This window comes from Poeciliopsis prolifica, unplaced genomic scaffold (genome assembly GCF_027474105.1).
Source record: "Poeciliopsis prolifica strain line A6 unplaced genomic scaffold, Auburn_PproV2 SCAFFOLD026, whole genome shotgun sequence".
Classification (NCBI taxonomy): domain Eukaryota; kingdom Metazoa; phylum Chordata; class Actinopteri; order Cyprinodontiformes; family Poeciliidae; genus Poeciliopsis; species Poeciliopsis prolifica.
The window spans coordinates 5,623,862-5,650,394 of NW_026562401.1; the positions used below are offsets into that span (position 1 = coordinate 5,623,862).

The following is a 26,533-nucleotide window of genomic DNA, read 5'->3' on the forward strand; positions in this document are numbered from 1 at the left end:
TTGGTATCCATCCATCTTTCCGTCCACTCTTTTTTCCTCTCTCCCTCCCTTCTGGTTGGACGTCCATATTTGAAGGCAGCCAGACACTGAAACCCCATCACATTCTCTGGGCTTCACAGTGTTTTAACCACTTGAAAGACTTTAAAGGGGAGCTATGATGCAATATCCACTTTTAGCATGTTTCTCTACTTCCATTTGGATTTCTACTGTAGTTAAAAGAAAAACTACAGAGCCATTTTGTAGCAGTAAGTTAATGTTTATTCTTATCTGCAAACTCAGCTGTTACAAAAAACTCCCCTTTGATGATTCACCATTGACCAACACTGCACCGCTACCTAGCAACCACAACTGAGCCCAACCCAATTGGAGCTCAAGTACATTTAGTGTTAGAGCACTAAATGCTCTAACACTAAATGTAGATCCATTTAGTGCATTCAGGTTTTACTGCTGAATGCACTGCACAATGGCTGCTGGAAAAGACCAGTGTTTTACTGTTGACTTAAAAATTAGAGACCACTTGGTTGTGCAGGAGGTTCCACTTCTGCTTTTCAAACATGTAAAGTTGAATAATTGTGCATCGTTTTCCGGGAAAGCGTAAATGTTGAGTTGGAGGTCTGGCCAGCAGCAACATATTTGGATTTAAAGTGACAAGAGACTTTAAAACAGCTAATTCTGACAGAAGCTCAGAAAAATCTCATGAGTTTTTGCAAAAACTGTAATGAACATGTTTTGTATACCCCCAGACCAACCATAACCTGTTCAAGGAAACATAATAGGTCATCTTTAAAGTAATAAAAGACTTTTGGATGATAGAATAATCAGCGCTGACCATTTTTCCTGTTTTCATATCTCCATTCTGACAGCTGATGCCCAGAGAGTGCATCAACTCTCTTTTTGATAATTTCACCTGGACCAAAATCTCCGACCCAGCTGCTGCCCCCGGCCTCGGCCGCTCCGCCGCTTGGCTGCATCCTCATGTCAGCGTCTTCCTCATCCTTCTCCTCTTCTTTGTCATGAAGGTATCTTCTCCCTCCTCTTTACTGCATGTGTGAGGTGTTGCATTCAAAGGAACTGCATAAATCAAAACCAGTAAACCTGCTGGGACTGACAGGACTCTATCCTACCTTGATCCTTCCTTTGTCCTGTAGTTCTGGATGTCAGCAGTTTCCACCACGATGCCTATCCCCTCTGGCGCCTTCATGCCAGTCTTCATTTTAGGTAAGAGGATTTCATAACGCGAGTGCAGTATCTTCTGCTTCTGTTCAGTTTGTCTTTACCAGCGTGCCTTATCTCTCTCCTCAAGGAGCTGCTTTCGGCCGCCTCGTCGGGGAGATCATGGCCACTCTTTTCCCGAACGGGATACTGTTCGATGGAATAGTTTACCGCATCCTGCCAGGAGGCTACGCTGTGATCGGTTAGCCTCTTCCTCCTCACATTTACCCACTGAGATCTGCAGATCTCAAGAGGTTTTATGATAGATTTGGCAAAAGTTACAGTTTTCTTTAAATAACCTGGAATTTATACACTTTATTCGGATAATATTTATATCATAGTAATATGAGCAGTTTAGAAACCGTTAAGCATTTTATCTATAACAATAAAGCCTCACAATAAATTAATTCAGCTGGGTCTAAAAAGAAATACTTAAAAAAAACTTAAAGTTTTACATTAAGACAGTCGACAGATTTCACTTCCACAAATAAATATCATAACTTATGATCATCAAATAAATTGCTGAAATGTGCTACACAAATACTCTTCACTTGGCATAAAGCAGGTTTGGCTTGGATAATTTTTTTAAGGGGGGACAAAAATAATCATTTATTAATTTAATAAATTTTAAACTATTTAAAACGTGCAAAGATGCAAAAAGAGAACAAACTTTTTCAAGACACTGAATTTACTTGTATTTGTACCACTAAAAAATGTTTCAGATTTCTATTTTGTCAAGGGAAGAGTCTGTATTTTTTCCTAAAATCTTCAAAATTTTGCACCGTTTAGCTATCTCTGGTGCACCTTGCTAACAATTAAAGATAAAAATGTGAAGCTCTAAATTAATGTTTTTATACGATTTGAACAAATGTTACTGATGTGTAATTCCTTCACAATCTAAATGATATTTATACATGTTAAGTTTATTTGGATTAATCATGGTTTGCTCTGGTTTGTGATAGGAGCTGCAGCCATGACGGGCGCCGTCACTCACACGGTTTCCACGGCGGTAATCTGCTTCGAACTGACTGGTCAAATCTCCCACATCTTACCTATGATGGTGGCAGTCATCCTGGCCAACATGGTGGCCCAGGGTCTGCAGCCGTCTCTGTACGACTCCATCATCCAGGTCAAGAAGCTGCCCTACCTGCCTGAGCTGGCTCTCGGGCACATCAGGTGATGTTTAAGGCCTTTATTTCAGCGTTGTCAGGCTTTTTAAAAGAAGAATTTTGTTTACTACAGTGCTGCTGCTTTTCTTTTCACAGCAAGTATAACATCTTTGTGGAGGACATCATGGTGCGCAAAGTGAAATTCTTGTCCTCCCAATCCACTTTTCGGGAATTAAACCACCTGTTGGAAAGCACAACGTTGAAAACGATCCCGCTGGTTGACTCTAAAGGTAAGGCAACCCACATCAGCACATCAGCTGTTAAGCTTCTAATTTTCCTTTTAAAGCCTTAGTGTTAAAGTATTAGACAAACCATAATCTGTGTTCTTTCCATAAAGCTCAGTTTGATTCACCTTTAGTCAATTTCCAGGCTTTTTGCTCAGCCAAGGTAACTTCCCTCTCACAGCCATGAGAGTAAAGTCAATACTTTTATAAAAAATGTTTTGCTTTCCTGCAGAATCCATGATCCTCCTTGGCTCGATTGAGAGGACGGAGCTTCAGGCTGTCTTAGACTGGTGGCTCTCTCCAGAAAGACGAGTCTTTGAAAGAGGTCCCAGTTCACCGGGCCAAGGCTCCAAACTCAGCTGGGAGTCCTTCAGTTTCGTAGATGAGGAGGGAGAAGAAAGCAGTGACAAGGTCTGAGAAATACATCGCTTGTGCAAAACTTTTAAACCTTAAGTTATTTATATTCTGAGACAAGGAGCCAGAAGTGCTCTTGGTTGCCTCTATGAAAAAAGCTCTTTTGTCAGACCTGGCAATTTATGTGAATGGCCATCTCTTTGTATAGTTGCAGTTAGGGCGTGTTGAGGGCATGTAGATGGTGTCAGACATGTCAAAATCGCTCTAGTCGTTGTTTTCCATTGCCGGCCTATTTGTCGGGTACGTTGGACGCTGTTGACCCGTCAAACAGTTCAAATCGCACCACGCAAGACACAAGAAACGCGCCTCATCGACCCTTAATGCACCTCCACATAGACTCATGCCTGATGCTCAAAACATGTTTGGAGTGAACGCACCATTAATGTTCTACATTCTGTATAATGGCTGCTGGCTGGAAAAGACAAGTGTTTTTCTGTCAACTTACCATCCAGAAAACACTTGTTACATTCTTCTTGGTTGTGCAGAAGGCCCTGCTTCTCCTTTTTAATGATGTTTGACTGTAATTGCGCATGTGTTTTCAGCCATTTTTCTATGTAAATGTAAACATTGAGATGGGGGGGCGTGGCCAGGACATTTTTACTTACATGACACTCAAAAGCAACTCATCCTGAATAGACAGAACTGAGCAGACTTAAATCTCATTATCTAAGAATGATTTTGTTAAAAAAAAATGAAATGAACAATGAAGTGTTAAATGCAATGAACATGCATCTACCACTAATTATGGTAATTTTATTTGGGGGTATCAGTGAAATGGGGTTGAATGCAAATGCGTGCCTAACCATGCATTGTTTTCCATCAACTTTACAACTTTGGACTATTTTGAGGAAGTATAATGCTTTAGGAAACACTTTGCAGTCTGTGGTTGTGAGGGGACAAACTGTGAAAAATACATTTACAATGCCTAATCAGAGAATTACACAATGTTGAACGTCTAATATCAGCTGATTTGGACCCTAAATTGACCAAACAAACTAATCATGTTGCCACCCTCAGGCTGTCTCTCCTGTGCAAGAAGGATGCAACGGACCCATCCCGGCCCCAAACCCCCAGGAGCCAGCCACCAACCACACAGGATCAGGTAAAACAGCATTTCCACCAGTTCGTCCATCACACGTCAGTCTGTCCTCTCTGACACGTGTCTCCGTCTCGTGTTCTCAGACAAACGCAAGCTGTCGTCTGTCAGGAGGACTCTTCAGAGACTCTTCTTGTCGTCATCCTCGTCAGGCCAGACTGAAACTCAGGTTCCTTGAGATCAGCGGACACACACATCACTCTGACGTTAACAGCTCCAAGCAGCAGGGCATCGGTGATCTGCTGTCAAGCTGGCAGCGGCAGAAAAGACGGGGTTATCAGGCCAGCCTGGCAGCATGAGCCAACCTCACTAATGTGAGAAGAGCACAGCATGCAGCATGTAAAGCAGGACTGACATCTTTGCATCAGCTGAAACCTTGAAACCACCAGGGGTATCTCATTATGTGCTCAAACTGCTCACTGGCCGGTCCATCATCTGTTCCTCCTTTCTCTTTCAGGAAGACGTGCCTCCTCCACTTACTGACACCATGTCCCCCGAGGAGGTGCTGTATAACACTGATTCACCAGCCACACAGCTAGCAAAGAGCCAACACACCAGTGCCCTGATCAATAATCTCAGTGTATCTCTCTGCTTTGTGATTGGCTGGTCCAGATCAAAGCTTGGGAAGAAGAAGAACTGGACAAACCAGTCGATATGGAGGAGATACGGATAGATCCCTCCCCGTTTCAGCTGGTGGAAAGGACGTCGCTGCACAAGGCAAGAGCTGCAAAAACTCCATGCATGACATGCATGAAGGAAAGCTGTGCATTTTCATTCCAACAGCTAAGACACAAAAGTAAACTCATTTAGGGAACAAAAACCCTTAGAGCTCTTCTTTTGTCGATTGAAACTGTTTAATTGAGAGAAAACTGACACATTAAAAAAATAAAACATTTCTTACTTCATAAGATTTGCAGGTATTATTTTGGAGAAAACTGGGTTTATCAACTCAGAGGTTATGAAAATAAATCTGTCACTTTATAAAGTGACATAAATTTAATTATATTTAATTGACATAATTAGCTTAAAAGCTAATTACCTTAAATTAGCTTTTAAGCTAATTTAGCTGTAGAAAAAGAAGAAACCAACAAAAACATTGAGAATCAATCATTCTGCCTACTTGATAAATATGTGCTGCTTTGTGTTGGTCTTTCAGATAAAATTTCAATAAAACTGGCTGAAACCTCTGGGTACAAACTGTGAAAAATAATGACATGAATACATTTCCATTGGACACATTTTTTTTAGCATAAAATTACTGAAAAAGTAAAACCACAGAACATTTGCATGGAAAACAACTCATCACACCATTTTCAGTATCACAAAATGATACAAAAGAAACATTTGCACAGAGCTGGAAACTTTAAGGGTTTTGATTTAAAACTACAAAACTTGTAAATGAGTCCATCTTTTTCAAGATCTACAAGAAATATGAAACAAATTATTAACAAAGCTGAAAACTCAGTATCAAAGACGGAGACAAAAAGGTGAGTGCATGCCTCTTTTCCTGATGGTTTTATGAAGGTAGAGGAAAACGAAGGAAGACATTTTGTACCACCGGCTGTTCTCTGAAAATTCTGTCGGGAGAGCGTTAAATGAACATAATGCTGCCATATTGTGTGTTTTACCTGTAAACAAATTGTTTATGAGTTCAGTCATGCTGGGTGAAAACTGTCATATTAACAGTGACTGGATTGTGTCCTCCTCCCTGTCATTACTCAGACACACACTTTGTTCTCCCTGCTGGGTCTCAGTCATGCCTACGTCACCAGCATCGGGAAGCTGGTGGGAGTCGTGGCACTCAAAGAGGTAAAGTCACTCCACTTTGCTTATCCACATCATTTTTTTTGTCACCCTTCATGGTAGTGTGGTATCGGAGTGAGCTCTGATGATTGGTGGGAAGCTGTGGTGCCTCATGCTTAACAAGTACATTTCAGTGAGTGAGAATATGATAAAAAAGATGGTTTATTTGAGTAATTTAGTTTAAAGTGAATCCATTTGGCTAAATTTATATTGTGCATGTTTTTATTTTCCCGTTTTCACTTCTAATCTCCTGTATATGATATATGACTTTCACTTTTTGAGTCAAGTTACTGAAATACATAAAATTCTCACCCCTCTTCTGTTTAGGCGCTCACTTTTCTGATCACATATTTTCACTGTTACAAGCCTGTTGCATCCTGATTCTCCTCCGAAGGGATTCAGACTCTTATTTTTCTCTTACAGCTGCAGAAGGCCATAGAGGGCTCGACTCGCAGTGGCGTGCGGCTTCGTCCCCCTCTGGCCAGCTTCAGAGACGCCAGCAGGAAAACCAAGAAGCACCAGCCTCCCTCGTCCTCAGCCGCCTCCTCACCCACGCGGGACAGAGACCTGTGGGGAGAGGGGAGCCGCAGAGAGAGCGAGTTGCTGAGGAGGGAGTCCAGGGATAATTCCCGGGGAAAGACTCCGTCTCTTCGAGGAGCTCCTGGGTCTGAAACAGTCCCCTCGCCTCCCAGCAGCGCGGGGAGCAGCAGCGGGAGCTCCGCCAAGGCAAGAGGAGCAGAAGGAGTGTCTCAGGAGGATGCATCCCCTTCAACCTCCTCCTCATCCTCCCCTTCGCCTCCTATGTCCCCCGGGTCGCATACTAGCCCAGTCCTCACACTGTCCTCCCTGCAGGAGGAGAGAGAGAGCGAGGAGTCTGATGAACAATTGTAAGAGAACCAGGGAGGAAACATGGAGAAGGAACGTTACTGTTTTTGTGATTTCACTCCTTCTCGTCAGAGACAGAGCAGTCTGAACGGAGGAGTCAAGCTTCCTGCAGCCCTTAATGACTCTCAGCCACCAGGATGAACTGGTTTACACAAACCCATCTTGAAACATTTAGTCCTGGATAGTTTTTATTTTGTTGTATTTTCACAGAAATCTCACTTTTTCACTTCTGAATCTCAGGTGTCTTCCTGTTTGAACTGCAAACAGCCACAAATCACAGATGTTTCACCTCCATCCAAATCCAATGTGGACGGAGATGAATCTGTTCGGTTCATTATGTACATGTGAGCTGCTGACAGCTATGAACTGTGCAATAATGAATGAATTAAAACTGAATTAATTTGGCCAAACGGTCAAAGAGATTGTGCATTTAAAGTTAATTGATAAAAAAAAAACACTTTTAGAAAACTAAATTCATCTTATATGTTAAATATTCAAATCATTGTTACAAGTTTCTAATTTGTAAAAAAATAATAAATTCTTATATTATCTATTAATTAATTTGAGTTATTTAGAGCTGAGTTGGTGCGCTGCAAATTGCAAATTTGAGACACACTTCTGCTGTCTACCGTTTTTTGATTTTTATCTGCTTTTCTGAAAAGATAAAAATCTGCTTCTGAAAAGAATATGAAGATTTCCAAGCCATGATGGCTGCTGCTGTGGATGGAGAAGAAAACGCAAATGATGCTGGTTCCCAGAATTCAAAATGCTGCATTTTGTCACCCACAAGAGAGTCTGTGTGTGCTCTCAGAGCACGCAGATGGGATTGTGGAACCAAAGGGGCGTGGCTCACAAGAGCAATACCGCTGTCTGACTGAACTTTTCATTACCGTGCTCAAGCAAAACTAATACTCTCCAACCTCCTGATGTCACTATCTGCATCTGCAATGCCGTCTCGCTCTTACAGCTCTCTCTGGGTCTGTAACTGACGGCCTTCTGCAGAGGATCAAGGGTGTCCTCAACGCCCTCAATCTGTGACAGGAGCTTGCAGTTTGCCAGTAGATGTAAAGAACACATGCAGATTACAAAACAAAAAATATATATATATCTTAAAGGAGTCATTTAATTCTTGTTCCACATTCATGTGGAACAAGATGTGGTTACAGTTTTTGTAGCTTCCTCTTGAGGTGGGTCAAAGGTGTAAATTTGGTGGGTCGACTTCAACCCTCAACTCACCGCCCCCTACTGGCATATTTCAGAACAAATCATAAAAATGAAAGGAGGATTTAGCCCTCTGAACGGTTTCTGTCAGTGTTCATAAATGCCATCTTGCCACATCAGTTCGTTACAGGAAATGCGAGGTTAGCATTAGGGAAACACGACATTACATTAATTTGAGGATTAACCCAAATTATACTCTCTTTATGACTGTCTTTCAGCTTTAGGATCCTCTTTAGATGCACAAGTGCTTGGAAAGGAAACATTCACCAAACAAAAACCGACTCTGGAAAGTTCTATATTTGATAGCCGAGAGCCAAAGTGACCCTGGTTACATGTTATGTAACTATATGTAAACTCATTATCCAACTTAATGGACCTCCAACAGTCAATGAGGTAAGTAAATACCACCACATCACTTCCAGCTTTCGAGAATATAAACAGTTCTGTGTTGTGAAGGTCAACAATGTGTTTCAGGCACTGAGTCCTCTGTGAGCTTCAACAAATAAGCAGTTTATCCCAATGGAGGGCATTTGTTGTTTATATTCTCCTGGCACACAATTCCTGATAAGGACGGGAGAGGAGGGCTTTTGGAGAAGCACAGATTACACTGCTGCCTATTACTTGTCGCCTTTTTTTCTGGTGTGTCTGTCAGTCACAAATAAGACGCGGAGAGACAGAAAACAGATAAACAGAAATGTGTTAAAGCTCAAGAGGATACAGGACACCCCTGAGATTGTAATTATTTACAGCCTGTGAAAAGAGACGCACACATAGTCACAAAAACAGACAAATTGTTTGGTCTGTTTATTTGCTCTTTCTCCATCAGAAGGAAAATAAAAGGAGACGGGTAGAAGAGCCGGAGAAGGTGAAGGAGGCTGCGTCGTGCAGGGGGAAGAAAGAGAGAGCTGTGGACAGAAGAGAGAGGGGAAGCCACGTGGAAAAGCCGACTTGTGTGAACCGTCCGACAAGCATGCATAGGTGTGTTATCAGTCACACTGCCTCATTTAAGACAAATCCAGTTTTACGCAGACGTTTTACAGAAGCCATCAGATTTTATACAGTGGTTGTTTTTTTTTTATACAGCCGTTCTTGCCACACAACTCCAAATTTTATGCATCGAGGGCTTCAAACCCTCTTTGACTGATGTGAAAAGTTTATTGTTCCAGGCAGTGAATTTTTCCAGAAAGACAGTGGACATTTTTTTTTAAATTGTACACACACAGACATACACACGAATACAAGTATACAGAACGGACAGAGAGGAAGAGAACGAGAAAGGCAGAGGGTCGGAGGCAGATATTTGACCATCCTGCCTGCAGAAAAGTATCTGAAACTCCTCAGAGACGGCAGTGGCGATTACACAAAAACAGGAGGAAACCAAATAAAGTTCATAACAAAGACATGATCAGTAAACCTTTAACATCCACAGAAGTATATTTGGTTTCATGTTATCTCTTTATTCATTCATCGAGATCAACAAATAGTTTTTTTTTATTTAAAAAATGGGGGGAAAAGCAACAAAACAACAAAACTCAAAGAGAAGCAGTGTCTTTCTCTATGAAATATCTGTTCAAAAGCAAACAGTCGAGCCCAAATAGCTGTGAGGCTTTCATCTCAAACAAAAGCATCAATCTTTCAACTTTATTATGTCTTAAACTAAAAGGATAAAAGGACAAAAAGATACTGCTCCTAAATGAGTTATTTACATGAAGTAACAGCCTCTGTACAGCATCAAGGTGTTTCTCCCTACCAAGTAATTGTTCAATAAATAAATTAACGTGTGCATTGGTGTAAAGACGTTTTGTTAGAGGATTTGAGTTTTCTTAAGATGTTCTTACTTTTCAAACTAGGTTTCAGTCGAAGAGGCCTTGCAAAAGTATTCAGTACCCATGTCAATGTGGGTGTTCTTTTTATTTTATGGAACAAATCAACTCAAACATGCGCATGGTTGAACGTGATACATTTCAAAGCGTGGCATGTAATGCTTTGTAGAACCATTTTTTGCTTCAATTACAGCACCAAATTTTTCAGGATTTGTCTCAACCAGCTTTGTACATCTACAGACAGACAATAAGTGTAGCAACAGCTTGCTACACCTTTTTACTTCCAGTATTTTCAAACTTTGTAAAATTCATTATCTGTTTTGATCCACATCACTATTATGCACTAATTAGTGATGATTTTTTTTTTTTTTACATAAAACCCCAATAACATACACAGAAGTGATGTAAAAACTTCAAGGGTCATAAATATTTTTGCAAGGCAGTGTTCAATTATTTCACATGAGGAGCTGCCAACCTATCAGTCTCTTCTCTCTGTGCAGAAAGGAGCTCAAAACCAGAACAAAACAAGTCTGCGTACAGCCCAGACACTTATCCTAACTTATACTGGAAGGGATCTCAACAAGGCAGTAGAAAAATAAATATTGTCCCTCGACATTGCATAAAGAAGCACTCAATAAATAAATTCATTCAAGTCAATAAACTGCTAATTTTGTCTTCTCAAAGTGTCTTGCACAGTCCTGAAAGTGAGAGAAGGTGTTTCCCAGAAGTTAAAAAGATGCAAGCAGATGTGCGCAGAGAGTTCGCCACCGCTGTTCAGCTCCCACTCCTGCTGGGAAACATACACTTTCTTAATTGCAAAAAAAAAAAAAAAAAAAAAAATGAAATCACTGAAGAAAATAAAAATTTAAATTCTCCTCACACATCACTACCACACTCGCAGGCAGCTGCTTCACAGTAGTAATGACGAGCAGGAAGACACCAGTCTTGTTTCACCTCAAGTCTTCAGTCCTGTTACCTGATTGAGCTCAACCAACTGGTTTCCAGTCTGATCGATTGCTCGGTCCATTTCATGTTTAATTGTGCAGCAGTGAACAAAACCAACAAAACAAAAACAGAGCAAGCTTGAGTCCCCAAAAAATAAATTAGGACCCGAGAGGTGTAGAAAAATAAAGAAATCATACTGCAAAAGAACAGCCGTGACTGTGACTGAGAGGCAATTACTACATACTGTATTTACATCTTGACAACAGAGCTGGACTGGTCTTTTTTGTTTTTTTTTTTTTTTTTTTGGAAGGCCAGTGTTTCCTCTGCCTATTGCTGGTTACAATTTAGATATTCCCGTGTCCGTGTGTACGGAGTGGCTCTGAGTGACCCAGCGGTGCCCCCTCCCAGTCGTCCAGTACATTCAGAATAGTGGTCAACATCCTCTGTGTGTCAGGATCTGTGTAAAAAAACAAAGCAGCTGAGTGTTCCTGCATCGTGAAGCGGCTCGGGTGGTTTTGGTTCGTCAGAGCGGGGAACGAGCCAACAGTCCAAAGGCAAACTCTGATCTGCTGGATTGCTTTAGTGCAAAAAAAAAAATAAATAAACATTTCACGATGACGAAAAACCCAGCTAAAGTCGCGTTCGCAGCCGTCTCCGTCGGGGAACTCCCACCTGGGATTGGAACGGTTCAGTGCAAAGTCTTTTACAGTGCTGTATAGTTACAGGTACTCTGTGGTACTCTGAAGGACATGCATACAGAGAGACAGAGTAGGAAGCACGCTATCTTACAGTACAATCCTTATCTGTGCAGGGTTGGGTGTGTGCAGTCAGCAGAGCAGGCTCGCCCCGGGTTGTGCCACAAAGGTACAGGAGAATAGATTTCAGACGAGTTAAATTGCATTTCACCGAAATGCTGAGACTTCTTAAAGCATCTGTGAAATTGCTTGGGTTGCTTTTTGTAGTATTATGGTACGTGTGTTTGATCCAAGAGAAAGAAATAAAGAATGTGTTAAGTAAGGGCTGTAAACAGAGCAGCTCTCCCTCAGGAAACCTGTGAGATCTCATCACACACTTATACATCGCTTGCTGTTCTTTTTTCTTTTTCTTTTTTTTTTTGCTTTATTACAAAAATTGTTCCTCTTATTATGCTTATGTAAGTTAGATTTTTATTTTCATCATAAGACAAAGACAGGTTTGAGTTGTTGGTCTTCAAAGAAAAAGCATGCATGTTTCCATTCCCCTCCTCTTCATCACAGTCTGGTTTCTTTTCCCCCCTTTGGAAATGGTCTTCCTCCTCCTCCTCCTCTGCTCTGTTTTAACTCTATTTGTCAAACCTTCAGGGTGTAAGGCTTACAAAAACAGAGGTGTCCTTTGTTGCATGAGCTCCTGTCTGGTTGTCAGACATTTTAAGGGATTCACCTTTAAAATGAAAAGTTTTTGATACCTGAAAAGGAACGGATTAATAGATATATATTGTTGTATGTGGCTCGTCCTTCGCCGACTCCCAGGTTAGTTTGTGTTCAGGAGTCTTAACAATCAGGAGCTCAGTTGGTGGCCATGGAGGCAGGTGGCCCAGTCTCCTCTTCCTCCTCTTCCTCTTCCTTTAACTCCAGCGTCTGAATGAGACCAGAGGTGACATCGGAGGCCTTCCGCTCTGTGATTGGCTCAGCTGGCGGTTGCCCCGGACTACTGCCTCCAGAGGCGTCTCCTTGTTGCGTGGGCGGAGTCAACATGGCCGACTCCTGGTCCAGGGCCAGCGTTATGTCTTCTTCCTGATCGGGACAGAGGCGGAGGAGTCAGTGTGCTCAGATCCAAACCAGCAGCTGTTGTGCCACAGATTGTTTGAATAGGTGCACATTTTGTTTTCATGCTGCAGAGAAACTTCATTGTCATTTTTTACATTTTAAACAAAAGATTAGACAAAGTTTAGCGAAAAACACAGCTACGAGCATTTTAGAGGCATCTTGAGATGTCAAAAAGAATTTTGTCCATTCTGTCCTGCAAAATATCTCAAGCTCAGACAGATTGGATGGAGACAATCAATGCTGAATCTTTGCCACAGTTTTTATCTGTACTTTGACTAGGCCTTTCTCTCTCTTAAATATACTTAAGCCTAAAACATTTAATTATCTTTAAAAGCCTCTAATTCATTTTCTTTTAGGATTGCTCTTTATTTAGCTCCAAAAATATCCCTATAAACTCCGACCAGTTTCAGCTTCCCCGTTGATGACGAGCATTCCCACAGCATGATGCTGCCACCAACATGTTTCACAATGACAACGTTTAGCATGTGAATCTAATGGTTGCGTCTTGGTCACATGAATTGTTCACTAAAGTTCTTTAAGAAACATCCAGAGCCTTCACAAAACAGTTACACACTAGTCAGAAAACTTGAAGGCAATTTTCTTTGTGATTAAATGAACTCAAATTTTCATTTTTTATATTGAATTTTTAGACTGAGATTGCAGTAGTGTGATAACAATAATAACATTTTCAGTAGTTTTTAATTAAATTGGCTGGTATTACATCCAAAAAATACTGCAACGACTCACCATTTATTCAAACAATGTAATGAACTGATAACCCTAAAAAATATTCTTGGAAGCTCTTGTTTAAATGCATCATTTTAAACCCCCTGCTGGTACAGGAGAGACAAATGTTACTGGAGGTGAAATTATCTAGAGAAAAATTTGAACCGTCTTGTCTAATTAATAAAAAAGCAGCATGACTAAAAATAAAAAGGGCATCTTGGAGTGGTTTAATTGTTAAAAGAAGAAATGGGCAGCAGTTCACTATATCCCAGATTAAAACAGTGAAATGAAAAATTAATAAGCATGATTTATGGATGTAAAATACAAAAAAATGCTATGAACTTAAGGCCTTTAGGCGTGGTTGAAACCAGAAAACCCCTGCAAGTTGTGAACAAACAAATCAACCTTCTCACACTCAACATTCAATTTGTTCTTTCTATATTTGTTACATCTAAGTGCGTAAAATAATAGATGAGAAATTAGTGCTTAACCTTGGTCACTGGCAAACATGTCAACTGCGAATTCCTGGAATATTGTAATGATTAGTTTAACTAGTTAAGCTGAACCTAACTGAATAAACTTTCTGTCTGGTCACTGCCAGCCTGGGCTCAGATGAAATCAGGCATCAATTCCTGAGGAGAAAATCATCCAGTAAAGACACATTCTGTCCTCACCTTGAGCTGCTCCTCTTCCTGTTGCTCCAGTAGCGGGGAGTGCTCGGATCCCACCACCTCCTCCCCGGCCGGCACACACAGACCCGCCTCCACCACCGCCGCTACGCCCATGTAGCCTCCGGCCTCCGCCTGATAGGCCTCCATCTGCCCCGTGTTCCACAGATCAACCAGCGGAGGGTGGACCTGATGAACCAGACTGTGGATGGTGCTGTTGGGTGTGGCCTGCAGAGAGTGGTTGGCACTGTGCAGCCGGTGCTCCAGAGCCTGGAAACACACAGATGTGCAGATGATCAGGAAATTTAATGTGTGAGAAGCAAAAGGGATTAGATTAGCTGCTTGTTGTCATCTAAAAGAGTCATTTACTCATTAAACTTCGTAAAACGTTTTGATTTACAGCACGTATCTAACCCGCCAGATGTTTTTATGTGGCCCTGTAGACTCTGGAAATAGAAATTTCAGCATTACAGTTGTGAGCCTGAATCTTATTTTGTCAATCGAATCAAAAGTTTTACTTGTACATTCATGTGTCAAAGTTAAGACTAATACAGCTCTGGAGAAGCGAGCACTTCACAGGCCCCCACTGAAAACACATACCTATAAAAAGTAAAATCAGAGAAGTGATCATTTTGCAGTGATCTGTTAATTTTTTCCAGAGCTAAATCTAACTGATGATTAATCTTCTCATCCAACCCAGCTGAAATTGAATTTAAAAAGTGCACAGCTAATAGAGACAAACCTGAAAACACGTACTGCGAAAAGTGGCTCTGTAAAGTTTTATCTCAGGAGGGCCAAACATAAAAGTACAAATTATTTTTGTTTTAGAACCATCATTTTTCTTCCACTCTTCAACTACGTATCACTTTGTGACAGATAATTCGACAAAAGTCTATATTAAATAGTGGCAACATCACAAGTTATGCAAATGTTCATTGGATGTGGATACATTTCTAATGTACTGAATCTGTTCAAAATAACTCCCAGTGTCCCTGAAAAATGTCCCTATTTTGTAGACTTCAGCATCTGCAGCTCAGCTCTACAGACATCCAAGTGTCTGCTTCTATTTTCTTTTCTGACTCAACTTGAACATTTTTAAGATGAGGTCAGATCTCAAATATTTGCACCACTCATTCAATCAGGGCCTGATGCATTTCTTTCATGCGTCAGAACCGTGACTTGGACAAAACCCAAGCCACATATAGTCTCTCCCTGGTAAATGTTCCTCCTGGCAGCGCCGTGCGCTCACCGCTGAGAGTCCACCTGCTCTGCATCAATCACCTGTTGTTGCTGATACTGCAGGAGCTGCTGTTGCTGGTACTGCTGGATCTGTTGGAGCTGCTGCAGATGCTGGAGGTGGCTCTGCTGCTGGAGGTTGTACTGCTGCTGCTGCTGCTGCTGGGACAGGAAGTGAGCCGCCGCCTGTCCATCGTAGCCGTCCGTCCCCATGATGTAGGAGCCAGCCGGGGGAGACGCCATGCCTGAAGGGTCGTTGTTGGTCGGTTCCCAGGCGTCGGAGGACGAGAGGCAGTAGTGGCCCTGGGAGACGTACGTGTGAGGCCACACCTCTGCTGAGGACTGGTGTAATATCTGATCTGGAAAGATTTAAAAGTGCAGCAGCTGTTACCGGAGCTCCAAGAACAGATGTGAGAAGGAACAGGAACCACATCGTGAGAAGGATGTCTTTACGTCATGCTGCAGGTTTCTAGTTCCAGGAAAGATTCCTAATTATTGTAATTCAAGAAGGGTTTGTAAAAATTTAGCAGAAATGCTTCCAAGTCTACTAGAGTGTTATGACAAAAGTTGCTACTGAAAAAGTCAGTCAAACTGCAGAATTTGACATAAAGAACTTTTTCTCTCTCATTCTCTCAGGAGAAGATACGTGTTAATGCTGAAGAGTTAAAACGGCAAAGAAGAGACATGTTTTACACAAAAAAAAACTCCTGAATGATCTCAGGCAAATGCAATAATCCCTCAAGCCTTGGGATGGTTTAAAAACCTTAATCTCAAATTTCACTCACAAATGCATGGCCAGAGGGAGAGAAATGTTCAGATAAAAAAAACTCCTCAACCTTATCAGTGGTGCAGGCAGAGGTTTAAAGTTTGAAGTTTGAAGAAAAATTTCACATGTTTCTTTCTTTATTTATTTTTTTTCTTTTTTTTGGGATGTGAATGTGAAGAAAGTTTTTACTTCAGCTGCACATTTGAAGACGAATGTCACAGAGAGCTTCACTGAAAAAGACCCTGAACAGGTGAGCCTAAAAACTAAGCTGTTCAGGGTTGCCATTAATTTGTAAAATCAATCATTGATCAATATATTTGACATGTATTTGCTTGATGATTTTGATGATGTCGTTATTGCTTCTTTCATAAGCAGCGACTGCATGATGCTTTTCTGATGTAAAGCCCTTTGAACGCTTTACTTGTTTACTTGACTTTTATTGGACCAGTTTCTTTTCCAGAGACAAAAAAAAACATCATACAGATATTTATCGAGGTATTTTTATTTTCACTTTTCCAACAGCAGCAGGTCTGAACACGGTTTTGTGAATCTTGACCCTTTTATCTCGACCTCCCTGTCCTACCAGCTGTTTTCTGCTGAGTTTTACCTCTACTGGTGATGCTCTCCTGGTTGACCTCGCTCAGGTGAGCCACGCTGCCCTGGTTTGAACCCGACCGCGGGCTCTCCCCGTCCATCGACGACCACGCCAAGAGCGTTGCCTCTGAGATGGCAAACTGCTGCAGGATGCCTGAGGTCGGTGGTCAAAGAACAGACCCAGGTCAGAATTAAGACATGCATCATATTTAATTGGCTAAACATTTGCCTAATGAGCACATAATGCTTCTGATAACAGCTAACACGCCCTGGACTGTGTCTGCCCTCTGGCTGTGTGCTTGCATCTCACCTGCAGCAAACCGAGCCTCCTTTTCTCCGTCGCTGAGGTCGCTGTAGGCGTCGTTCTCCGCCCGCCGCTCTTTTTCCCGCTCTTGGGTGCTGATGCGGGACTGGGGTATTCCTCCTGCACCAACCGTCTGCATGCCCCAGTTCTGCCATTCGATCATGTGAGCAACACGGCCCTGGGCCATCGCTGTGGGCTTGGTTACTCTTTCCTTCATGGTGCGGGTGACTCCTGATGAATTAGGGAAAAAAATACAGACGACACAGGAGGAAGCACAGAGAAGGATGATGGTTTGAAAGAAGGTAGGAGAGAACATGATGAAGAGATTAGAGGAGATGTAGAGGTGAAAAGATGGATAGACAAAAAGCAGGGAAGAAGAGGGAAGAGAGACATAATAGTTAAGTTGCTATCATGTTTAAATTTCTGCTGAGTGATGGAAACTGTGGTGATGAGTGAAAGTATTGATGTGTTGCAGGATTGGACTGATAAGCTGCTTTGAAAATGAAATAGACGACCAGTGTTGAGCTTTTTTTATATCACCAGAAGATCAAGTGCAGTGGAAAAATCTTTTGATACCCTCAATTTATTTTCTTTCTAAGAAGTCAGACTTCCTGCCACAGTAGTCTCTATCATTTTTTTTGTTTCTGAAGGTCTTTTGAAAATGCTCTTCGTCTTGTTTGGGCATTATCAACTCATTTTCAATCAAGCACATGACAGTTTAAAAAAATGTTTTATGGTTTCCCTTTTAGCCATTTACGTCATCATCCTGAGGTGTTAGAACTTTTGCTTTCATTTAGGATCACGATTTGATCATTTCTTCATTATTTATTTGTTTAGATCTTGTTTGCTCCTTGTGTCTGCTCATTTATTCTTAGCATTTATGAGATTTATTCCTTAGATTAATGTTTCTTTCTGTTAATGTATATATCGTTCTCCTGCTTTGCTCGTCTTCCCCCTCTCTGCACAGCTGTTGCACATCTCCTAATTTTCCTCTTCCTTTCCTTTTCCCCAGCTGTTCCTACTCACCTGTGATTAGCTCTTTCACTTCTCCACTGCCTAATCAGTGTATTTATAGCTTCCTGTCTGCATTGTTCCCCACTGGTCCTCCCTCCCATTTTCCGCTGCTACTGCCATTATTTTCCAGTCGTATCTCTAACTGAGCCTCATTACTTTGTCAATAAGTATCTGGAACTTCACCTGCTCCCATGAATTGCCAGCATTCCCATTTAAACAGATTATGACAATTCAACTTTGACCTACGAATCCTTGGGTCATAGAAAGACTGTTAAAGCCAAACAATGAAACTTCAGTCTGTCTTAAAAAGTCGAACTGGTTTTAAGTCAATTCTGTCATAAATACTCACAGTGAAAGAGAGACTATATTGGCTGCAGCTGTCTGTGTCATGTGATCTTCTTTGATAGCGGCACCCAGAAAACTGTCAGCATGGGAAAAAGTTTTAAAAGTGCTTAAATTTTTACAACATTAAAAGCAACGTGAGAAACTATGAAACAGAAAAATAACTTTGTTCTTAGTAACGTCAGCATTTAATTCATTGTTAATGTATTTGAATATGGTTTAAGCTGAATTATCAACAAGTGAATTTACAGAAAGTGAAAATGCTAGCATTAGCCTACCACTTTAGCATATTATTTATCATTCACTGAAGACAGTTCTGTCTTGCAGAAACTGCTGTTGGCACAAAATATGAGATGCCTTCCAAAAAAACAGAGACTGCAGGGTCCAGGGAATGAGTTATTCACAATATTAATCCAGAACATGTAATTTCAATGTTTTACTTCACAGCCATAACAATTAGTTTATTGATATGTGTAGGAACTTGGTATCTTTCAATATCTTATTCTTAAAGAACTTGCACTTGCATAATGGATAAAAAGTCCAGATCAGGGTAGGGATCAGAACTCCCAAAGAACTGAAGGATGAATCTTCTCGTAGGTTTTTCTTAGTTATGTCTTATTTCTCAAAGATATGAGTTTCATCTGCTGTAGTTTCACTGATCAGCTCCATTGACAGAAAATAGATGCACAGAACAGTAAGAAGCACAGTGAAATATTTTCAAAAAGTCAGGCACATTGAAAGAAGAGACATCACAAAGATGAGCATGTTATCTGTTCACTTGGAAGAGAAAATCACTGAAGGTTTCAAACTTTTGTATTGCATGTTGTCCTAATTAATTGGTTTGTTAATATGGTAATTATACTCTGATCCCAGCACCAAACAAATACAGAACAACTACACACCTTCAGGCATGAAAATGAATAATGAGCAAATAAATGGTGGTAGCCTGAGCTGAACTACACCAGAATACAATAAAAAAAATGTAATAAATCAATCCAATCCTGCTGATCAGATGTGTGTGGGCAAATGAGGGTGGTCATTAGCATGGATTTTGAGAACCTCTGAATATTGGTCGCTGTGTCGGCGACAACTTAATGAGACTTCACCCAGTCACGGTTCATGGAGGAGAGGAGGTAGTGCATGAATCTTTCCTGACACAGGTGCATCTTGGGATGGAACGGGTTAATTGGGGTGAGGTGCCTGCGTGGCGTGAATGATGAGAGGTTGGCTTGTTGACATACATCTCTGCTATGCTGCGCTGGGTAAGCAGAAAATTGCTCCCTGTTCTCTCCGCTGTTTGTATCAGAACTCGACTCGACGCTGCTGAACATACAATTTTTCCCCCTTGAAGAAAGAAATTAATTTCCCGCTGCTGTGCTCCAACTGGCTCCTTCTTGCTTTGCTCCACATTTCATGTGACCAACATATGACGACATGAACTATAACTCCCTCTGATGCCAGTGCGTGGCGGTGGGGTGAGTTTTATGAATATATTAGTGAACAAATTAGCGCCACAACGCACGATACAACAGCTGCACTCCACTACACTGAACTGCAACTTCCAAATGATACCGCACAAAGACAGCCGGGGACAACCAGAAACACTCCAATAAAAAAAAAACACTGCACTGAACCGCTTTACCACAGCACTTCACACAGGGGGAAACATCCACAGTGAAACTTGACTAGAACACCACAACCACCACTTTATGAAGGAAAACAGAAGTTGGTCACCACGACCAACTCCAGCAGTCGACTGTTTTCTTCAGGAACCCTGAAAATGTCCTTGAAGTAAGTTTTAAGTGAGCATGAAAACAACCTCCTGCAGTAGCATCACTAAATCCTGCATGATGCCTGCACCCTGAAGAGTTGTACTCAAAATTAGTCTTTTCTGAATTTCTAAGTCGCTCTCCAATGCATGATCTTAATTTACGATATAAATAATTAAAAAGGCTTTTTTTTTAAATAATCCATAATTAACCTTAAATATTCATTAAAGAGATTTAGGACAGAGATTGTGTTTTATATACAAAGACAGATTGTTTGCATTCCTGAATTTTTTTTTCTGAGTTTGAAGAAATGTCGTAGAAAAAAAATAACAGACTCTAATGTTGAAACCTGAAATACTGCTTGTCTCCCCAAAGTCTGTTTCTGATTGGTTGATCAGCACCTGGTGATGCCTCCTTTCCCCCAACAAGAGCCAAAGATAATGCTTTTCCAAACTAAACATGCTCATCTGGCCAGATTTTGTTACATTTAATATTTTTGTTTGTGCTTGATGTCTTTCTGTGGAGTTTTCTTTTCTTTGTTTCGTTTTGTCTTTTCAACTCTTCTTGTTCAGAAAGCTCCTTGCTCTAAGCTCTCCATGTAGATTGTAATCAAAGATAATTTGTTTGAGCCTTTTTTAACAAATAACTCATCATGAAGTAGACTGTGGTGTGATTAACAATCAATTTTGTCTTTAATTTAGTATCGTTAAAGCGACTGATGAAACAAAACTTAATTGTGATTAATGTTCAGAATCTCTTTGCTTTGTTCTCTGGGATACGTGAAGGATTTATCCATCAGACAAATTTCAGATAATTGAGACCAAAGATTTACTCGTATTACCTTAAAATAACATAGAAAACAATCCGCTACAAAATGAACACATCCTGCCCACCTTATTTTAGAGAAATAAGCTGCATGATGATGCGATGCGCGTTCTGTGTTTTATGCTGGATTTATTCCGTCAATGCCTTTTGAGGAGTCATTGACAGCAGATGTCAGTGTGAAGAGGAAGTGATAGAGAGGGAACCCTTTGAAGGGTACCATGCTGACTCCTGAGCCCACTAAGGAGCGGAGCCAGCATGGGGTCGTTTACCAGAACCAGCACAGACACACACCTGACACACCTGACAGAGAAGACTTAGCCAAAGCCCCGATGCCATAGGCATTTGAGTTCCTCTTGAGTCGAGGCAGGATTGATGTGGTGTCCTCCATGGACAGCTGGAGGGAGAGAAGAGAGAGGAATGGAAGAGGAGGAAGGAGGGAGGAAAAAGAGAGCGTGGATGGTGTGACGGGAGACACAAAGACATCGACACAGTGTGTGTTATAGAGAAGGTGAGTGGAGAGGAGAGGTGATGGAGATGTTGGGTTAATACAAAAGACAACATCTGTATTACCCAAATCTTCAGTCCAAGTAAACTTAAAAAAATTGTGCTCACTACTGTGCACCACTACGGTAAAGCATAGGGTCTAATATAAAGCTGAGGAGGTGAGAGGAGGTCATGAGGGAGCGAGAGCTTGTAGCTACAAGGTGATACAAATCAAAAACAAGTGGAGAGAAAAGTCATAGATGGAGGAACGATGCCACAACACTTACATTGATTCCTTCCCATGAAAACTCTGAACGTCCATGCTGAAGAAGAGAAACGGGAGGAGGGAGGGATGGGGGAAAGAAGGAGCAGCAAAGAGTAAGAGAGAGTGACAGAACATTGACATGCGTTGAGGAGGAGCGAGACACCAAGTTGGTTTAAAAAGTCAGACGTGTGGATGAGGAGGACGAAATTAAAGGAGGTGAGCAGGAGAAGAAATGAGAGATGGATACGTGTGAGTTTCCAAAGGAACAGAATGACAGGGAGAAGGGAGGGGATTAAACGGGGATCAGTTTATATTTGCTCAGTTATGTTTAGCAGAGTGAATACGCCATGGTTAAACGAGCTTCCTCTTCAGGGGCATGTGCTGCCAAAACCCATGAAAGCCAGCAGAATATTGTGTGTGAGTGCTTGAGAGAGATGTCAGTGGTGTACTGATCAGTATCTGATGCTGCAGATAGACGAGGGGCCGAGGCTAACAGGAAGGTGTGTGTGGGCGTGTGTGTGTGTGCGTGCGTGTGTGTGCGTGTGTGTGTGTTGTGCAGGGAGGAGGCGGACTCAGATGATGAGGACAAAGAAGATAAGCAGCAGCTTCTGCGACACTATTTCCCTCTATCAGCTGAGAGTGGAGCACTTGTGGCCTGCCGGCTTAAATATTTTCACCCTACTGTCGATGTGCACAGACACAATGTGGCGGTAAAAACTCAGCGGCAGCACACCTATTTTTTCTTGAACTGCATTTTCATGTGCTACACGGATTAAAGCTATTTTTTGCAAATAGTTGGACTCTCCTGCCGTAAACTGCAGTGGTTCTCAGACACTGTAGCATTTGGAAAACATATTGCTTTGCAAAATATGCTACTCTTGAGCTTTTTCACATTTTGTAGCATCATAATCGAAAACTGCAATACATTTAATTTCAATTTTATGTGGCAGATTAACACAGAATGACACACTATTGTGATGAATCATGCATATGTTTTCCCCTTAAAACATCGAGCCTTTTGAGGTCACCTTATTGGTAAATAGTGGCTAATTTGTAAATGTAGCTGTTCTGTAAAGACCTCAGAGGTTTCTTGGAAAAGATACGAAAACAAAAAGCACCATAATAACCAAAGAATGCAGCAGTGAGATCAGCAATGAATCTGTGAAGAAATGCAATACTAGATCTAAAAAACAATATTACAAGTTTTGAACATCTCAGAGCACCCTGCTTAAGTCATCATCTGACTTAAAGAGTATGGCAAAACTGCAAACCTACCAAAACATTGTCATCCCTACAAAAATAATGGGAATAGAACATTAATTAATAAAAATGATCAATCTTTTTAGTTTATGTCCAAGCAGTCAGGTGTCTCTTTCTTTAAGGGCTCTTGGTCAATATTTCTCCAGTCTTCCTGAAGGTCATTTAAACTCATTCTTTGGACATTGCTGACTTTGTTATTCATTTTCTGCTGATTTCCTGAAGATCTTCAAAAAAAAGGTCAGCTGATACTGACCTTTATGAATTGACCTCTGGGGTCTTTTGTAATTATCCTGGCTCTCCTGTCAGACCTCAGTTTCTCGAAACTGAGAGCACACTGACTACTTCATACTGCCTTACAACTTATAAATATTTCACATAACTTCTTCAAACTAAAAGAACATTCTTTTACTTCTTGGGAGATCTGATCACAAGTAGACCTTTCCTGGAACAAAGACTAATGGAAAGAGCCACATGTCGCCCACGTCATTAACCGAGTGAATGAAAATACGTTCTGGACCTCACTGAAGAACTACAGAATCAACATTTGACAGATTCCAGCACTCGATGCACTGCAAAGGGCGGGCCAACTGCTGCTGTTATTGTGCATTAATATTGCAAAAGGCTGCTACACAAGTAAAAATAAAGTACTTTAAAGAGAAAGCGAGGCTCTGTAGCTCAGAACATGCAGCTAAGTTCAACATATTACAGCTGGAGAGCTTGCAGTAGAGGTTCTCACATGACCAAACCTATCTTCGTGCCTCTTTCAAAACAGTTAAAATGCTGCAAAATTATCCCAATTTTTTGGGTGCAGTGCAGTTCTGCAGAAAGCAGCTTTTGTCTCCATATTATCAACTTCAAGCAGGAGATTCCCAATCAACAGATGAGGTACCACCTCCCTATTGACTGCACATGCATAAAGGCAATACTTAATAGATATTTTTATTATGAGATCCTCATGCACCCCCCTTCTAATGCCACCCTGGGTGACCACCAACATGCCAAAATTATGGCAAGATGAGAGTTGGATTGGACAAGAGCATATTAGCCAGTAAAGCATCCATTCCAGTTGCAACTCAACAGAAACAATGAGAGTGTTAATTAAAGTTGTCAGTGCATAAGATCACTGACTTACATGGAGCTCACTGAATGACATATTATTGACTATTATCAAAAATTAGCTAATAAGAAACAGTGCAGCTGCTGAGTTTTGATTGCTTGATAAAAAATCAGATAATTGTGTCATTGTTGTTAGTGAATGTGTTGCTCACATTATTTGACTATGCAAAATCTTCAAAGATAATGACATTATGATTATAATTGGCCAGTGACAGTATTTAGCCTGGTCACTGACCAAACCAGTAAGAAAGAAAACCAAACTGGAATGCACTGCTATGCCATCACTGCTGCAATCATAAACTCTGCAACATTTCAGAAAATGCGTTGTCGCTGATTAGAAACTAAATGAAAGAAAATCAAGAGCAGATGTGTGTCGTGCTTCTGCATTCAGCCCCCTTTTATTCTGATACTCCTAATTAAATCCAGTGCAACAAATTGCCTTCAGAAGTCAACTAATTACTAAATAAAGTCGTCTGTGTGCGATTTAATCTCAGTATGACTCCAGCGGATCAGTGACAGTTTCAGAGGTTTGCTAGAGAACATTAACGGACAGAAACAACATGAAGACCAAAAAAAGACAGCAAATAAGGATACAGTTGAGGAAAAGCCATATGCAGTTTGCCATAAGATATAGGAGATAAAAACGTGGAAGAAGGTGATTTGATGAGATGAAACCATAACACAAATATTTGACCTAAACAGTTATGTGGCAATGAATTAAACACTGTGCATCACTCTGAGCACACCTTCCTGATAGTGACACATAGTGTTGATAGTATCATGCTGAGGGAATGCTTCCTAAAACCAAAGCCTATAAGACTGGAGAGAATTAATGCCAAGGAAGGAATTAATGCCAAGATGGATGGAAGGAAGAAAACTTCTTGGAAAGATTGACAGCAAAGCTGAACATGCATCTGATAAATGGAGTGGCTTAGACTGGAGCATCCATGTGTCCTGACCTCAATTCAACTGAGAATATGTGGAAAGATATTACTAAGGAAGGATGAATACAAATTTACCCCACACTTTTTAACTTTATCAATTAAAAAACATGTAAATCATTTTTCTTTTACCAACATATAACATCCCAGTAACGGACATTGCAGTTTATGATTGCAGCATGACAAAATGTGAAAAAGCTCGAGGAGTTTGTAAAGGTCTGCAGGCCCCTGTAGTTAACTTTAATGTTTAAAAGTGAAAGTAATTGAAATTTTAATGTCAAATCTTGATTACAGTTTTTTGTAAGAATCGCCTGCTGAGTTCACTGACTGGAGTCGGGCCTGTCAGCTGGATACAGCGGGTATCCCGACTGTAGTTATGATTCGATATGAGCGCCCTCCTGTCTAATTCATGCTTTTCTTGTAATTATATTCTTTGCTCACATTCCCTTCCACTCTTTCTCTCCTCCTTTCTCTCCTCCCTCCCTTTCACAGGAGTAGGAGTGATGAGAGATTTAACACACTTGAGTGGTAGAGCTGAGCCCCTTGAAGCAGCTTCGCCACTCTTTGTCCAATAGCTGACCGTGCTGCCAACATGCTTGTCCGTGTGAATGTATGTGAGCGGGCAGCTGCTTTTTCTTTCCAAAGGACATTCAACACATAAATAAATGATGCAATCAGTCCACAGTGCATTTGGAGAAAAAGTAGAAGTCTCTACACTTTAGTTCAAAATGGTTTCCTCTCTGGTGTCCTGTCTCATGAGATCAGTGTTGGAGAAGAGAGGAGAGAAAAGGATACAAAGCAATGGGAATGTGTAAAAGTTGGAGAAAGAGGGAAGGTGATGTCTCTGCTGTTCTTATTCGAAACACCTTTGTTTTTTGCGGAGTCAGATGGGTGACAAACATCTGACTCGCTGATTTTTTTAAGATACAAGGGAAGAGCAGTGAGCATTGAACTGATATTTCTAAACTACCAGCATGAGCACAGTGAGCTGGTGGAGTCATCATCATGTGGAAGCTAAACAGTTTGTAGCCATGTTGATTCCTCAGGTGGAGAAGCAAAATCCACAGTGAAAGGAGTCAACAAGACGGCTAAGCTGAAGACTTACTTGCTCCCCATCCTTCTGGACTGGCACGCCATCTGCCGCTGTGAGCGCATCACAGGAAGAGAGACAAAAAGAGAAAATGTTATTATTTATCTGTAACATGACAGATCATACAGAATGTTAAACAAATATTTAACTTTTAATAAAATGTCACCCAACAATCTTTCTTGCACATTTGACTTCTTTGCCAATCCCAATTTAATGATAAAAGAAATTTCACAAAAAGTAATACGTCAGTGCACAAAGGTCCCATATCAACATAGCAAGAATAAAAACACTTATTTTACAGCCTGATATTTTCCAAGTTACCCATTCTCTTCAAGCAGGTCACCAAGTTATGAATTTAAAGTGAAGATTCTCCAGACATCCCAAAAATGACAACCAGAAGAACTCAGTAACGCTGAACCACTGTTGGAGCTAAAAGCGACTCTCCAGCTGAAGGAGAAACCAAGGAGGAGAAACGCAGGACATAGGAGGCACTTTATTTTCTCCTGCTCTGTCTCTGATGTTTGGTGACGTTATTTG

General features: G+C 41.0%; 2 protein-coding genes across 7 annotated transcripts in view; one reads left to right on the top strand and one right to left on the bottom strand.

Moving 5' to 3' along the window:
• Positions 1 to 7,360, top strand: part of clcn1b (chloride channel, voltage-sensitive 1b) — a 30,056-nt gene extending 22,696 nt beyond the window's left edge. For both annotated transcript variants that reach the window (XM_055047693.1, XM_055047694.1), the window contains exons 12-23: positions 864 to 1,019; positions 1,149 to 1,218; positions 1,304 to 1,414; positions 2,175 to 2,388; positions 2,478 to 2,611; positions 2,838 to 3,016; positions 4,037 to 4,121; positions 4,202 to 4,284; positions 4,573 to 4,617; positions 4,728 to 4,832; positions 5,838 to 5,924; positions 6,342 to 7,360. In XM_055047693.1, coding sequence (XP_054903668.1) covers positions 864 to 1,019; positions 1,149 to 1,218; positions 1,304 to 1,414; positions 2,175 to 2,388; positions 2,478 to 2,611; positions 2,838 to 3,016; positions 4,037 to 4,121; positions 4,202 to 4,284; positions 4,573 to 4,617; positions 4,728 to 4,832; positions 5,838 to 5,924; positions 6,342 to 6,809 — 1,737 coding nt within the window. In that variant the 3' untranslated portion in view covers positions 6,810 to 7,360. The remainder of the gene's footprint in view (positions 1 to 863; positions 1,020 to 1,148; positions 1,219 to 1,303; positions 1,415 to 2,174; positions 2,389 to 2,477; positions 2,612 to 2,837; positions 3,017 to 4,036; positions 4,122 to 4,201; positions 4,285 to 4,572; positions 4,618 to 4,727; positions 4,833 to 5,837; positions 5,925 to 6,341) is intronic.
• A 1,453-nt stretch (positions 7,361 to 8,813) lies between these two features.
• The window catches only part of fam131bb (family with sequence similarity 131 member Bb), a 44,124-nt gene continuing 26,404 nt past the window's right edge, over positions 8,814 to 26,533 (bottom strand). For 2 of the 5 annotated variants that reach the window (XM_055047705.1, XM_055047700.1), the window contains exons 4-11: positions 26,012 to 26,049; positions 21,612 to 21,647; positions 21,133 to 21,235; positions 16,898 to 17,122; positions 16,601 to 16,741; positions 15,273 to 15,586; positions 13,998 to 14,261; positions 8,814 to 12,564 (exon numbers count right to left, since the gene is read on the bottom strand). In XM_055047705.1, the coding sequence (XP_054903680.1) occupies positions 12,337 to 12,564; positions 13,998 to 14,261; positions 15,273 to 15,586; positions 16,601 to 16,741; positions 16,898 to 17,122; positions 21,133 to 21,235; positions 21,612 to 21,647; positions 26,012 to 26,049 (1,349 nt within the window). In that variant the 3' untranslated portion in view covers positions 8,814 to 12,336. The remainder of the gene's footprint in view (positions 12,565 to 13,997; positions 14,262 to 15,272; positions 15,587 to 16,600; positions 16,742 to 16,897; positions 17,123 to 21,132; positions 21,236 to 21,611; positions 21,648 to 26,011; positions 26,050 to 26,533) is intronic. The other 3 variants (XM_055047701.1, XM_055047704.1, XM_055047702.1) reach the window with 3 other exon arrangements.